The 15,356-nt window shown below is 39.3% G+C and overlaps 1 protein-coding gene across 1 annotated transcript in view; it reads left to right on the top strand.

The window, feature by feature from the left end:
- LOC150089294 (uncharacterized) overlaps window positions 1-15,356 on the top strand; it is a 610,558-nt gene that overhangs the window by 388,194 nt on the left and 207,008 nt on the right. Inside the window, exon 6 of the mRNA XM_090389936.1 lies at window positions 10,441-10,498. Within this exon, the coding sequence (XP_090246062.1) occupies window positions 10,441-10,498 (58 nt within the window). The remainder of the gene's footprint in view (window positions 1-10,440; window positions 10,499-15,356) is intronic.

Raw genomic sequence — 15,356 nt, 5'->3', positions numbered from 1 at the left:
CTGCAGATGTGCAAATGTAACCCCAATTCACAAAGGAGGATCAAAGGCTGACACAAGTAATTATAGACCTGTGTGTTTAACTTCTATTCCAGGAAAATTAATGGAAGCACTGGTTAAAGAAGCACTGGAGGATCATCTTAACAAGAATTCAGTTATAGCTCAGACACAGCATGGTTTTGTTAAGGGAAGGTCTTGCCTGACTAATTTGATTGGATACTATGATGTAGTCACAAAAGAATTGGATGCAGGGAATAACTTTGATATTATATATTTGGATCTTAGAAAGGTTTTTGATACTCTTTGCACATGGAAGACTGCTGCACAAATTGGAGCAGTGTGGCATTGGTGGCAAATTGTTTCAATGGATAAAGGGATGGTTGAGTGGCAGAAGACAGCGAGTGGTAATTAATGAACACTGCTCATCGTGGACTAATGTTATTAGTGGAGTCCCTCAGGGTTCAGCGTTGGGTCCATTGTTGTTTTCTGTATTTATAAATAATATTGATGATGGTATATCAAGCTTAATGTCCAAGTTTGCAGATGATACAAAGGTTGGCAGATTTGTTAAGGACGCTACTGATGCTATGCTGCTGCAACAGGATCTGGAAAGGTTGAGCAGATGGGCCGAGAGGTGGCAAATGAAGTTTAACATTGACAAATGTAAAGTACTACATATGGGAAACAGCAACCCCAGAGCAACGTATCAACTGTGTAGTACTACACTGACATTGGAAGAGAATGAAAAGGACCTGGGGGTAATTGTGCAGGCAGATGTGAAGTTCTCTGAGCAGTGCAGACGGACTGCAAGAGTAGCTCATGGTGTGTTATCAATGATATACAAGAATTTTTCTAGCAGGGATAGGGAGGTGATTATTCCCTTGTATAAGGCAATGGTCAAACTGGACCTTGAGTACTGTATACAGGTCTGGAGGCCTCATTTCAATAAGGATGTAGAGCTGCTGGAACGAGTACAGAGAAGGGCAACAAGGTTAGTGAACGGAACGAAGGGTTGCTCTTACGAAGAAAGGCTAAAGTTTTGGAAATTACAGTGTCTGGAGACTAGGCACCAGCAAGGTGATCTGATAGAGGTGTACAAATCCTTTAATGGTTTGAGCATGCTCAATGCTGATGGGATACTACCTTTTGTTCAGAATAATCACCTGAGAGGGCATAAATTCAAATTGAGGAAAGACAGATGTAGGATAGATGTGCGGAAATTTGCCTTTAGCCAGCAGGTTTTTGGTTGGTGGAACAGACTTCCATCCCTTGTTGTGGAAGTTGATAGCTTAAATAAATTTAAGGCTCAGCTGCACAGGTATTTCTATCGAACGGAGGGGTGAAGTGGAAGGGTTTTTTTTTTTTTTTTGGCTGATGCTGCATAAACTTGTTTTCTTGCATCATATGCCTCTACTAATACTAATGCTAATGCCAACCCTCCCACGGCGAGGAGGAGACACCTTGTCTCCCCTCGCCGAACCCCCCTCCTCTCTGGTAAGGCATGGGCATGCTTCACTGACCATCTGGGGGCACCTCCTCTATCGCTCCCATATTTCTGTTTTTACCCCCCAGTCTTCTGTCTCCCCTGCTACTCTATCTATATACAGCACGAACGCCCCACACAATAAATTTAACAACACTCAAAGTAATCTTTGCCAAATCTCAGCATATCTATCTACATAATATCAAACAACTCAGCGGTGTGTACGGGCATACATCGTATGTCGATGCAGATAAGCGAAATGAGTATATATATGTGTATATACACATATATATTATGATTTTTTTTATTTTTTTATTTATTTATTTTTTTTTAGGTCCTAGCCACCGAAAATATCATTAAACGAAGCGGCAGGACCTGCCAGAGTAACTGTCTACTGGGTTCCTGGTCTGCCTCCACGGGGCAAAGGTGGGGTAACGTTCAGCTCCAGCAGGGGCCCAACGGCTAAATGACCAGATGAACAATGGTGCATAACATTACACATGTACAATACCCACACACTTTTAAATCTCTGGCATTCCCAGCAAACTGGTACACCCACAATTAAAGCAACGTGGAGATGGGGGAAACCACTGGTGCCACATGACATCAATATACCTTGCACCATGTTTTTTTTTTTTTTTTTTTTTTGGTTTTTAAGGAGCATTAGCAACTAAGGCCATATTGCTCTGGGGATATGCAGTAGTCATTACCTGACCTTTCTGCATCCTCCGTATTTGGTGGTCACGGGCTCCAACCCCGGTCGAATCAAGAAGCATGTGCTACGCACTGCTGCTCCTGCCCACCTGGCTATGGAGGCACCCTTACACCATGGCAACTTGTTGTGAAGGTATTCACAATATGCGATACAGGTGACCCCGCTTAACGCTGATAATTCGATCTGTAAAAACAGAGCGCTAAGTGAATCCACGGTAAGCGAGCGCCGCATTCCCATAAGGTAACAGATGTATTTGTGAGTTGCAGTCAGTGCCATAGGATATTTCCTAATCAATAATAAACGGTAGTGAAAAGATTCACAAATGTCTGTCAAAATATTTAATATTCAAATATTTGTACATATAAAATATTCTGCTTACATACGTATATAATTATGTGGTAACTACTTACGTATCAAAATTAAACTTAAAATTCCAATTAAAATTATGAATTTAATTGATTTAAATTGATTTAATTTAATTGATGAATTTAATCATGAAAAATGTGTAGATTTTGGGTTGAAATTTGGCCCTCTTCCAAATAAAATAAAAGGGGTATTAATTTTAAATCCCCAGCAGCGTTACCACCCAACAATAAAGTCAACCGATCCTTTGCCGCTTTGAAACCTGGAATGTTTTTTTTTTTTTTCTTTCAATATGAAACTTCTTTTAGGCATTTGTTTCCACAAAAGTCCTGCTTCATCTAAGTTAAAAACTTGTTGAGAAGTATAACACATAATATCCCTCTTCAATAATTTTAACAAGTTCTCTTTTGAAAGTTTCGGCTTAATCTGCACTTGTGGCTTTTCCCTGGATTTTAAGTCTATTCAACCAGCCCTTACTAGTTTTAAATGGTTCCACATTTTTTTTTTTTTTTTTAGGTGAGTTTTCTTCAAATCATCATATTGACTAATCTCTCTCTCTCTCTCTCTCTCTCTCTCTCTCTCTCTCTCTCTCTCTCTCTCTCTCTCTCTCTCTCTCTCTCTCTCTCTCTCTCTCTCTTTTAATAATATTTAACTTAATTGAATTCTACATTGGATATTATCTTCAATAAAATTAGTTAAAGTCTTTCCATTTCAATCCTAATAGCTGGCCTAGCCCTAGTTGCTTGCAGTGGAACAGCTCTTTCCCGCTGCTAAAATTATTTTTTTTTATAATAATTGTTCTTACGGTTAAACTTGCAAGTCCTAAATTATGGCACACATCCGCTTATCTTTGACTGGAATCGATTCGCTTCAAAACGTCTAATTTGATTTTAAAATTCAGTCTTTTTCTTACATTTATAGTCTTCGTACTGTGCTCAGACGTTGTTGCTTTTTCATTCTTATCGGCCATTATTAACTTTTCGAAAATGTAATTGCGTTGGTTGCATTAATTATGATACAATGTTCAAGTAAACTGTCCGTTTCGCACGATCTAATACGGTACTGAGTGATGACTAGACTTCGGATAAATGCATATAACGCAAATATTACAAGCAATATACTTGATAATTTTTTAAAATGTTGATCTTGGAACTACGTAACAAGTCACTGTACTGCAATTAAATTAGCGTGCGAGAAAATTTCACTGAGCGTGGGAAAAATTCTCAAGTCGGCGTGGGAAACGTTTTAATGCCGTTTTGGTTATAGTGATCTGTGACAGCATTATAGTCAGATAGAGGTTATAATATAAGAACGGCGTTATAGTAAGATAAGGGTTATAATATAAGAACAGATAGTGAATCGGCATAAAGCGAACCGCCTTATAATGGAGACCTGCTGTATAATTAAAATGATGCATTCAAATTACCTTGGTAGTAGAAATGATGTGTATGCATTACCCATGCATAATTAAACTCCTTTAATATTAATTACTGTCAATTTCAATGTTTTTATTATAATATTCAATCTTTTTGTAAAAGAATAAGAGAAGTTTACCTCAATATGATACGTAGAACACTTCATTATGATACTCTCCAGAAATTAAAACGAAAACAATTAAAAAATCGAAAATCTTACATTACACCAAGAAATAATTAAAAATCAATTGAACCCAATTAAAAATCAATTTAAAACAATTAAAAATTAAGTAAAAAATTAATTTGAGAAAAAAATAGCAAAACGATTTTCCTTCCTGAAGCCGACAACGCTTTCCAATCATATATCGTGATCACAGGAATGAAAATTACCAAATAGGAGGGAGCATGAAACTTAAATAGAGATTATTTGTCTTTCCGCATATGCGTAAAAGACCATGAATCAGAGATTAGATATGGATGGCAAACGTTAACAGAATTCTCATGTAATTTAATTTCGACGGTTTCTGCAATTAATAGTCTCATATAATTACACTGGACACTAAGTATTTTGGCTTCGTTAAATAAAAAAGTATGTTTTTGATTAACGGCATGAAAGGCTAATTCTGACGCTGCTGAATGAACAAACTGAGGCCACGTGTTAATTAACACGAAAATTCAGAGGAAACCTCATAGAACCTTGGTAAGATGAGCCAAAATCACTGCAGGAAATGTTGTATACCAGGTCATTTATTTGTGTTGTGAACAAGGAAAGGACTGAGTGGGACTAACCACCCCTCCCTTCCTATCCTGTCTATCCTTTCTCCCCTCAACGTGGGCACCTGTACATGGTGAGGGGACCTCCCAGTGATGCTGCTGGTTTTCCAGATTAGCATCACTGGGATCTAATGCCCATACCTTGATTCCAGGGTTACATCATTGGAATTCGGCATGTGCAGCCATGTGCCGCAACCAGTGGAATTCGGAAAGGGGGATCCTGGTGGTTGAGGTGCCCAGCCTTAATACACCACTTTGGCCCCTGCTTCGACAAGACGGGTGGTCCCGGACCGGCCCTACTGGGATCAATCGGCGGGTGGTTCTTACTGCTAAGGTCAGCTGGGTAAAGCCTCACCCACCACGGAGCCCTACGAGGGCACGCCCACTCGTGAACTAGCAGGTACTTAGGGCATCGGATTTTTTTTATCTTACTCATATGAGTAATTTAAATTCCATTTCTTCTTCAGGGGCCCCAACAAGGCTCCTACCTAATCGAGATGAAACAACAGAAAACACCTCTGCAAAAAGAGCCAGAACTGAGGAAACACCACCATCAGTGACACCGCTTTTCCTCATTCTCCATTCCACCGGGAGCAGTCAATTGGAAAGATGTCACCCTTCTTTATCCAGAAAGGATTAGAAGGGTTGGCAGGATCACCCAAATCTGTAAAATGACTGCATTCTGGCGACCTTTTAGTCGAAGCTATAAATATAATACAGGCGGAAAAAATACTGAAAGCCACATCAATAGGGGGAATACCTATCACCGTAACCCCCCACAAAACTTTGAACTCTTCACAAGGTGTCATTTCAGAGTGGGACCGTCTTCATGTCTCTGAAGAAGAGATCTGCTCTGAATTGAAGGAACAAGGAGTGATGGCTGTCAAAAGAATATCAATGCTAAACGATGGGAATCTCATCCCTACCCGAGTTCTCATCCTAACATTTAACACCCCTCGGCCTCCAAGTTCTATCAAGGCAGGGTACTTAAACTGCCCATTGAGGATTTATATTCCAAACCCACTGAGGTGTTTCAAATGGCAAAAATACGGCCACTCACAAACAACTTGTCGTGGTAACCCTGCCTGCGCTCGATGTGGTGCGAAAGATGATGAGAGCAAGGAATGTTTAGCTTCCAAACCGATCTGTGTAAATTGCCAACTAGAGCATCCTGCCTATTCCAGAGCATGCCAGAGGTGGAAGGATAAAAAAGAGATCCAAAAACTGAAAACAGAGCTGAATATTTCCTACTCAGAGGCTAGAAAACGCATTCAACCAATAAATAGCGGGAAGCTTTCATATGCTCAGAAGGTTTCTGTGAAGTGCACTATCAGTACACAAACAGAGATGGCTGTACCACCAAGAGAGTCATTCACTCTGAATTCACGCTATTTATTGAGTTCACAAAAGCCCACCAAAAAAACACAGTCAGTTGGATATGATACTGCCATGGGGGATGTCTTTGTATGTGCGTGATGTAAGGAGTGTGAGGAAATCAGGTGACAACTCAGAGTTGTTATGGGCCTATATGAGAGTTGAAGAACAGGGTGGATGCCCTCGAAGGATTAAAAGTGAGGGGCCCATCAAGCTCTCAGCTGCCCACACCAACGCCAGAGCTTGCACTTGGGCACACGCAACACAGCATCAGCCCCCAAGGCAGAATGCGCTGGTCCCAAAGGAACTAGTAGCTGTTGGTGACTCTATTGTCAGGGAAACGGGAAACATGTTTTGTAAAAAGGATGTCTGCGTGGGTAGCACAGTGGTATCATCACCGTCCTCCCCACACCGGGTAGAAAAGGCCCGGGTTCGAATCCCGTCGATGACGTGAGGAACTTTAGTGGGCTTTTTTCACTCCGTGGCTGAGTTAGTCGGTCTCAGGGAGTAGATAGCAAGGCTTTTTCCCTCAGAAACTGAGGTTTTTTCGTCCAGCAAAACAGGCGAATCGACCAGAGAACACACGCAATTTACAGACACGAATACGGGTTAGTGTAATCATTTACGGGTAACCCTAATATAATAATATGATTTTTTTTTTTTTTTTTTTTTTTGTAAAAAGGATAGGTGGAACATGACCAGGGTATGTCTGCCAGGGGCAAAAGGTTGATGACGTTGTAGAGCAGATATCATCTTTTAAGGGAACAAAAGGTAGTTGTGCACATTGGCACTAATGATTTTAAGAGCAGGAGACCGGCAGAATTACTTAACAAGTACAGGTCACCGTAGAAAAAAAGCCATGAATTAAGTTTGAATTTGAAAGTGTCTGCAATTCTGCCCAGACATGATCCGAGGGAGTATACGACGAGAGCCCTGTCCATCAATTCAGCCCTGGAAAGATTATGCAAGGCTCAAAGGGTAGAATTTTTTTCAGCCTGGTCTGTACTTGTTAACAGGAGAGACTGCTTCTACAGGGATGGGATACACTTAAATAGAAAGGGTGCGAGAATGTTTGCTGATGCTATCGAGGCAGTGTTAGGTGGATCGGAAAACTGCTAGATTGGGAGATACAAGGACTAATAGATTAACAGTAGCCACTGGCAGAGGTGAAAGTGATTATTCCACTGCATCTATTGGAATGAGCAGCAGATTGGAAAATAAGATGCAGGATATTTCAGAGACTGCTGGGAGCCATTGGGCACTTTTTACAAGTTACCAGTCTTATCTTTTTATATTTTAACCTTTCCCTGGCACACTAACCTTGCTGTTTTTTCACCACAAAAAAATCAAAATCAAATCTATCCTTTCTGTTCACATTGTACACCTCAAATTCCAATGCTACATCCCTTCTTCTCTGCATTATCTCTTATATCTGTATGACACCATGTCTCTAATATCTCAAAAGTATCCACCTTTGATGTCTTGACCAGCACTTCAAATTCATGAAATCTTCACTAAAATTAATACAAATATAATAACCTTAAAATAAAATTAAAATTAAGGTAAACTTCAGCTGTAACTTCCTATATTTGTTACATAGTTCAATGTTCTATGAGTTGTAGTGTTATTACCATGATTGGCTCTTATAATAAAGTTATTTTTGAAACATACTTAGCACATGGTATTATTATTAGTTTTTTCCTTCCTTTCTTTGATTCTTGTTTGTTTCTTCAGTTCAAGACCACCACTTGGTTTCTTCATTATGTTTTAATTTACACTATTTTTTTCTTTTAATTAATCATTTGATTTTGATTTAATTATTTATGTTAAATCTGTTTCCTGTGATTTACTTTAATTTAATGTTGATTGGCATTCAATTTAATGTTGATTGGCATTCAATTTAATGTTGATTGGCATATTTGTATTTTGTTTAGACCTGTTGACTGGCTAGGTCAACACTTAAATTTGTACTGTATTTTGTTTTACATTTGCTGATTTGACCTAAAGATGGCAGTTGCTATCCCATACTTTATAAGTTTGAGTTGTATGATTATTTTCTGCTCTATTTGCTGATTCAGATCATATAGGTCTTATAGGGTATCTAACCTTTTGCTGAATAGCAGACAATGACTGAAATATAATCCTCTTTGGAGCTCACAAGTGTTGATGTCCCTTTGAAGAGATATTGCTTGTAAGTTCCTTATTTATCTAATTATATTTTATATAATTTTATCTAATTATCTATTTATTGTAAACGTAATAAGCATTCTTTAGTCGGTTCAGGCATAGATTTCCTTCTATTGGGTAATCTGTTTGCACTGTTGATGAGTGTTGCATTATCCTTTCTTATTTTTATTTAATTTTGTGGCTTGATAAAAAGGAGAAGAAATGCATCTTAACTTCAGCAATACTTTGTTATATTTCTTACATGGTTTAGCATTAGAAATGTACAACTGTATCTCCAATTCACAAAGAGGGATTGTTGTTGTTGTTGTTGTTGTTTTGGTTTTTAGGAGCATTAGCAACTAAGGCCATATTGCTCCAGGGATATGCAGTGGTCATTCCCTAATCCTTTCCGCATCCTCCGTATTTGGTGGTCACGGGCTTGAAATCCGGTCTAATCAAGAAAGAGTGTGCTACGCACTGCTGCTCCAGCCCACCTGGCTATGGAGGCACCACAAAGAGGGATCAAAGGGTAACACCAGTAATTACACACCTTTTAGTTTAACTTCTGTTCCAGGGAAAATAACGGAGTCACTGGAAAGAAGCATTGCAGGATCATTTACACAAGACTGCAGTAATAATTCAGATGCAACATCGGTTTTTAAGAGGAATCTTGTCTGACAAATTTGATTGGATATTATGATGTGGTCACAAAGAAACTGGATGTAAAAAATAATTTTGATATCATATACATGTACTTGGATTTCAGGAAAGCTTTTGATACCGTTGCACGTGGAAGACTACTTTTCAAATTGGAGCAGTATGGCATTAAGGGCAAGTTACTACAATGGATAAAAGGATGGTTGAGTGGGAAAAGACAGAGAGTGGTAATCAATAGACACAGCTCTTTGTGAACTAATGTAATTAATGGAGTCCCCCAGGATTCGGTGCTCCATTGTTATTTTGCAAATTTATCAATGATATTGATGAAGGTATATCAAGTTTGCAGATGATACAAAGGGTGGCAGGGTTGTTAATGACAGTAATAACAGTATGCTATTGCAACAGGTTCTAGACAAGTTGGGCAGACTGAAGTTTAACATTGACAAATGCAAAGTACTGCATATGAGTAGCAGTAATCCCAGAGAAATGTACCAACCGTGTGATACTACACTCAGGGTAGTGGAGAATGAAAAAGACCTGGGGGTAATTGTGCAGTCAGATATGAAGTTTTCTGAGCAGTGCAGACATGCTGCCTGACCACCTCATTGGGTCTTGTCAATGATATAAAGGAATGTTGCTAGCAGGGATAAGGAGGTGATTATCCCTTTGTATAATGCAATGGTCAGACCACACCTTGAGTATTGCATACAGGTCTGGAAGCCTCATTTTAGGAAAGAATGAGAGTTGCTAGAACGAGTACAGAGAAGGGCAACAAGACTGGTGAGGGGAACAAAGGGGAAGTCTTACCAAGAATGAAGCTTTGCAAATTGCAGCATCTGGAGACTAGGCACCTGTGAGGTGATCTCATTGACGTGTATAAGAACTTGAATGGTTTGAGCAGGTTCAATGCTGACAGGATTCTTTCTCTTGCTCAGATTATGAACCGGAGGAAGCATAAACTCAAATTGAGAAAAGATAGTTGTAGAATAGATGTGCAAAAATTTGCCTTTAGCCAGCGAATAGTCGATTGCTGCAACAAACTTCCATCTGTAGTTGTGCAAGTTGATAGCATAAAACTTTTGGTGTGAAGGGATGGGTGAAATTTTTTTTTTTTTTTTGACTGATGCTGTATAAGGTTGCTTTCTTGCATTATATGCCTATGCTAACACTAATGCTAATTTTCTGTTTTCCTAAGCAGTAATGATATTACCATGTTGGTCCTATAGTAAACCATATAGGACCATATAGGTCTGTACATAAACTAACATTTAGTACTCTATATTCTTGCTTATGTTTTGGTGATGTAGTGGAGAGTGCTGCAGTCTCACATTTTGTATCCCACAAGGTAAACAAACAGCCTTAAAATATATACTGTTCATAGACACAATTTATAATGATGCCTTAGTTACTTAGAAAGAAATTCTAAACAAGCCAACCTTACCTTTAATGAATCCTAATGTTTCTTGTAACGTAAAAATCCTTCCTACTTTCAGGAAAGAAGTCTGGAGTCAAAAGGTTATGAACAAGAAAGAAATCAACAAATTCTAAATGGTAAGGCATACAGTTTAGGTTTACATATATCTGTCCAACAATTCGTTAGTCAGTAATGTGATTAATTGAGGGACAGTGAATATAATGATATAAAAATATCCAAAATATAATTATTTATTGCCTGTTAAAGCTCAGCATTATATACATAGTTTCATATACACTGTATTTTTAGCCTCTTTATTTTTAGAGGGGAAGGGAACTGCAAGAAACTACTTGTACTCTTGACAAAATATGAAATTCATTCAAATATTTCTTACAATAATTGAAAAATAAACACATATCATAAATATCTGTGTTTCATAACTTTAAAACCAAATTGTTCAGGGCACCTCCGTAGCCAAGTGGGCAAGAGCAGCAGTGCATAGCACACGCTTCTTGATTAGACTGGGGTTCAAGCTCGTGACCACCTGCTGCGGAAAGGTCAGGGAATGACCCCCGCATATCCCTGGAGCAATATGTCCTTAGTTACTAATTCTCCTAAAAACCAAATAACAACAACAGGGTGGACAGTTTATTCAAAAATAAAGGCAATTGATGAATTTATTAAGTTATATTAAAGGAGGCAGCAAAGGAAGTAAGCAAATCCTTAGCCATAATTATGAGAGCTTCCTTGGACTCAGGGGAGGTACCCATAGACTGGAGATGTGCAAATGTGACCCCAATTCACAAAGGAGGATCAAAGGCTGACACAAGTAATTATAGACCTGTGAGCTTAACTTCTGTTCCAGGAAAATTAATGGAGGCACTGGTTAAAGAAGCACTGCAGGATCATTTAGACAAGACTTCAGTTTTGCTCAGACACAGCATGGTTTTGTTAAGGGGAAGTCTTGCCTGACCAACTTGATTGGATACTATGATGCAGTCACAAAAGAACTGGATGCAGGGAATAACTTTGATATTATATACTTGGATCTTAGAAAGGCGTTTGATACTGTTGCACATGGAAGACTGCTACACAAATTGGAGCAGTGTGACATTGGAGGCAAATTGCTGCTATGGATAAAGGGGTGGTTGAGGGGGAGAAGACAGAGAGTGGTAATCAATGGACACTGCTCATCGTGGACTGATGTTATTAGTGGAGTTCCTCAGGGCTCAGTGTTGGGTCCATTATTGTTTTCTGTATTTATAAATGATATTGATGATGGTATATCGGGCTTAATGTCCAAGTTTGCAGACTCTATGCTGACACTATGCTGCTGCAGCAGGATCTGGATAGGTTGAGCAGATGGGCTGAGAGGTGGCAAATGAAGTTTAACATTGACAAATGTAAAGTACTACACATGGGAAACAGCAACCCCAGAGCAACATATCAACTCTGTGGTACTACACTGACAGTGGTAGAGAATGAAAGGGACTTGGGGGTGGTTGTCAGGCAGATATGAAGTTCTCTGAGCAGTGCAGACGGGCTGCAAGAGTAGCTCATGGAGTATTGTCAATGATATACAGGAATTTTTCCAGCAGGGATAAGGAGGTGATTATTCCATTGTATAAAGCGATGGTCAGGCCACACCTAGAGTACTGTATACAGGTCTGGAGGCCTCATTTCAAGAAGGATGTAGAGCTGCTGGAACGAGTACAGAGAAGGGCAACAAGATTAGTGAATGGAACAAAGGGGTGCTCTTACGAAGAAAGGCTTAAGTTTTGCAAATTACAGTGTCTGGCGACTGGGCACCAGCGAGGTGATCTGATAGAGGTGTATAAAGCCTTGAATGGTTTAAGAATGCTCAATGCTGATGGGATTCTTCCTCTAGCTCAGAAAAATCACCTGAGAGGGCATAAATTCAAATTGAGGAAAGACAGATGTAGGATAGACGGGCGGAAATTTGCCTTTAGCCAGCGGGTGGTTGGTTGGTGGAACAGACTTCCATCCCTTGTGGTGGAGGTTGATAGCCTAAATAAGTTTAAGGCTCAGCTGGACAGGTATTTTGAACGAACAGAGGGGTGAAGTGGAAGTGGGTTTTTTTTTTGGCTGATGCTGCATAAGCTTGCTTTCTTGCATCAAATGCCTCTACTAATGCTAATGCTAATTTCAGTGATATGCATTTTCACCATAATTTTGAACTTGTGTGTGCTCTCCACATGAAGTAATCCATTTTCATTTTAAAATATCATACAGTCTCTCAATAGTTCTGGTTGTTTGTAAAACTGCTTGTGCTCAGTATGATTACTGATACATTCTTTTTTTTTTTTAGAATGGATGAGAGTACAAGATAAAATAGATTCATTGGTGCTTATGTTTTGTATGATCCAGAAGGTGGTTTGGATTTAGTTTAAAACAGACACTTAACCCTGGAATGCTACCTGGGGGGGGGGGGTCTTGAAGTATCCTGCTGATATATTTTAGTTTTTTTTTGTAGTTGTTGGCGCATCGGCTTCTGTGGCCATAATGCACCTCCCAAGGTTTTTGCAGTACTTTGATCCAAGCCATATCTTAGTTTAAACACTCCTAGCTATATTGCACTAGAGAAGCAAGTGTCCTTGTAGTTTCAACCTTTAGTTAGCAGGTTGCGATAAGCTTGTGAAGAGATCACTAGCTATTGAAGTAGAAAGCAGAATTTGGGAACCCCAGTACTCTTGTGTAATAATAGTGCAAGGTAACATTTTAATATTTTTTAACACTGTTCTCTTATTGTCATCCAAACAAAAAAATTTAAACTTGCATTGCTGTTATCATCAATGCACCCTAAAGGTGACAAACCGAATATAGTTCAACTGAAACAATAGAGTATTATGACTATGCTAGAGGAGGAGATGATGTGTTAGACTTGTGTGTGCCACTTTTAGATATGCTCCAGAAAAATGAACCACTGGCCTTTGCAGTTTTTTTTATAATTTGCTTGGCATAGCAGGAATCAATGTTCTTGTCCCAATAAAAGAATCAAAAAATCAGAACGAGAAAGAATTTGGGGATAGACGATCTTTCCTAAAAGCCCTAGCTCGGGAACTTGTAAAGCCACGGATTTTAGCTTGCCTGGAAGCCCCATGTTTGCAGTCACCACTCCAATGCTAGCAGATGCACCACCTACTAGGATTCAAAATCCTGATTGATCAGCAGGAAGATATGCATCTTTCCAGAGGAATAAGGACTGCAAAAGTCACGCTCATTGCAAACTGTGCCAGAAGTTTGCAATGAGCAAACTTCTGGCACAGTAATTATAGTAATTATAGACCTGTGAGCTTAACTTCTGTTCCAGGAAAATTAATGGAGGCACTGGTTAAAGAAGCACTGCAGGATCATTTAGACAAGACTTCTGTTATAGCTCAGACACAGCATGGTTTTGTTAAGGGGAAGTCTTGCCTGACCAACTTGATTGGATACTATGATGCAGTCACAAAAGAACTGGATGCAGGGAATAACTTTGATATTATATACTTGGATCTTAGAAAGGCTTTTGATACTGTTGCACATGGAAGACTGCTACACAAATTGGAGCAGTGTGACATTGGAGGCAAATTGCTGCTATGGATAAAGGGGTGGTTGAGGGGGAGAAGACAGAGAGTGGTAATCAATGGACACTGCTCATCGTGGACTGATGTTATTAGTGGAGTCCCTCAGGGCTCAGTGTTGGGTCCATTATTGTTTTCTGTATTTATAAATGATATTGATGATGGTATATCGGGCTTAATGTCCAAGTTTGCAGACGATACAAAGGTTGGCAGGGTTGTCAAGGACACTACTGACACTATGCTGCTGCAACAGGATCTGGAAAGGTTGAGCAGATGGGCTGAGAGGTGGCAAATGAAGTTTAACATTGACAAATGTAAAGTACTACACATGGGAAACAGCAACCCCAGAGCAACGCATCAACTCTGTGGTACAACACTGACAGTGGTAGAGAATGAAAGAGACTTGGGGGTGGTTGTGCAGGCAGATATGAAGTTCTCTGAGCAGTGCAGACGGGCTGCAAGAGTAGCTCATGGAGTATTGTCAATGATATACAGGAATTTTTCTAGCAGGGATAAGGAGGTGATTATTCCATTGTATAAGGCGATGGTCAGGCCACACCTAGAGTACTGTATACAGGTCTGGAGGCCTCATTTCAAGAAGGATGTAGAGCTGCTGGAACGAGTACAGAGAAGGGCAACAAGATTAGTGAATGGAACAAAGGGGTGCTCTTACGAAGAAAGGCTTAAGTTTTGCAAATTACAGGGTCTGGAGACTAGGCACCAGCGAGGTGATCTGATAGAGGTGTATAAAGCCTTGAATGGTTTAAGCATGCTCAATGCTGATGGGATTCTTCCTCTAGCTCAGAAAAATCACCTGAGAGGGCATAAATTCAAATTGAGGAAAGACAGATGTAGGATAGACGTGCAGAAATTTGCCTTTAGCCAGCAGGTGGTTGGTTGGTGGAACAGACTTCCATCCCTTGTGGTGGAGGTTGATAGCCTAAATAAGTTTAAGGCTCAGCTGGACAGGTATTTTGAACGAACAGAGGGGTGAAGTGGAAGTGGTTTTTTTTTTTTTTTTTTTTGGCTGATGCTGCATAAGCTTGCTTTCTTGCATCAAATGCCTCTACTAATGCTAATGCTAATGCTAATGCTAAGTTCATCTGCTCAGAACATCAAAAAATATATATATGTTCTGAATGTGTTAATTGAATTTAATTTCTAGGTTTTTTTGTAAATAAAATGTTTATATTTTAATATCACCAGGATTTAAAGTTTTAATTAAAATATTTTCAGCAAGTAGTGTGTTTTGTTTTTTAATTGGGGTACCAGTACCCCAGATAACAACGGTATAAGTTTTTGATAGGTGTACAATTACAGGGTTAAGAATTACTAATAGTGGGATTTTCAAGGACATAGTATTTTTTGTTACTCCTGGGGTTGTCAGTCTACCTCCTATGTTAAAAGAAAT

Source organism: Mastigoproctus giganteus, chromosome 2, assembly GCF_048544385.1.
Source record: "Mastigoproctus giganteus isolate SK-2022 chromosome 2, ASM4854438v1, whole genome shotgun sequence".
Taxonomy (NCBI): Eukaryota; Metazoa; Arthropoda; class Arachnida; order Uropygi; family Thelyphonidae; genus Mastigoproctus; species Mastigoproctus giganteus.
Note: the sequence above shows the minus strand (reverse complement) of the source record. Positions and strands in the feature narration are given on the sequence as shown.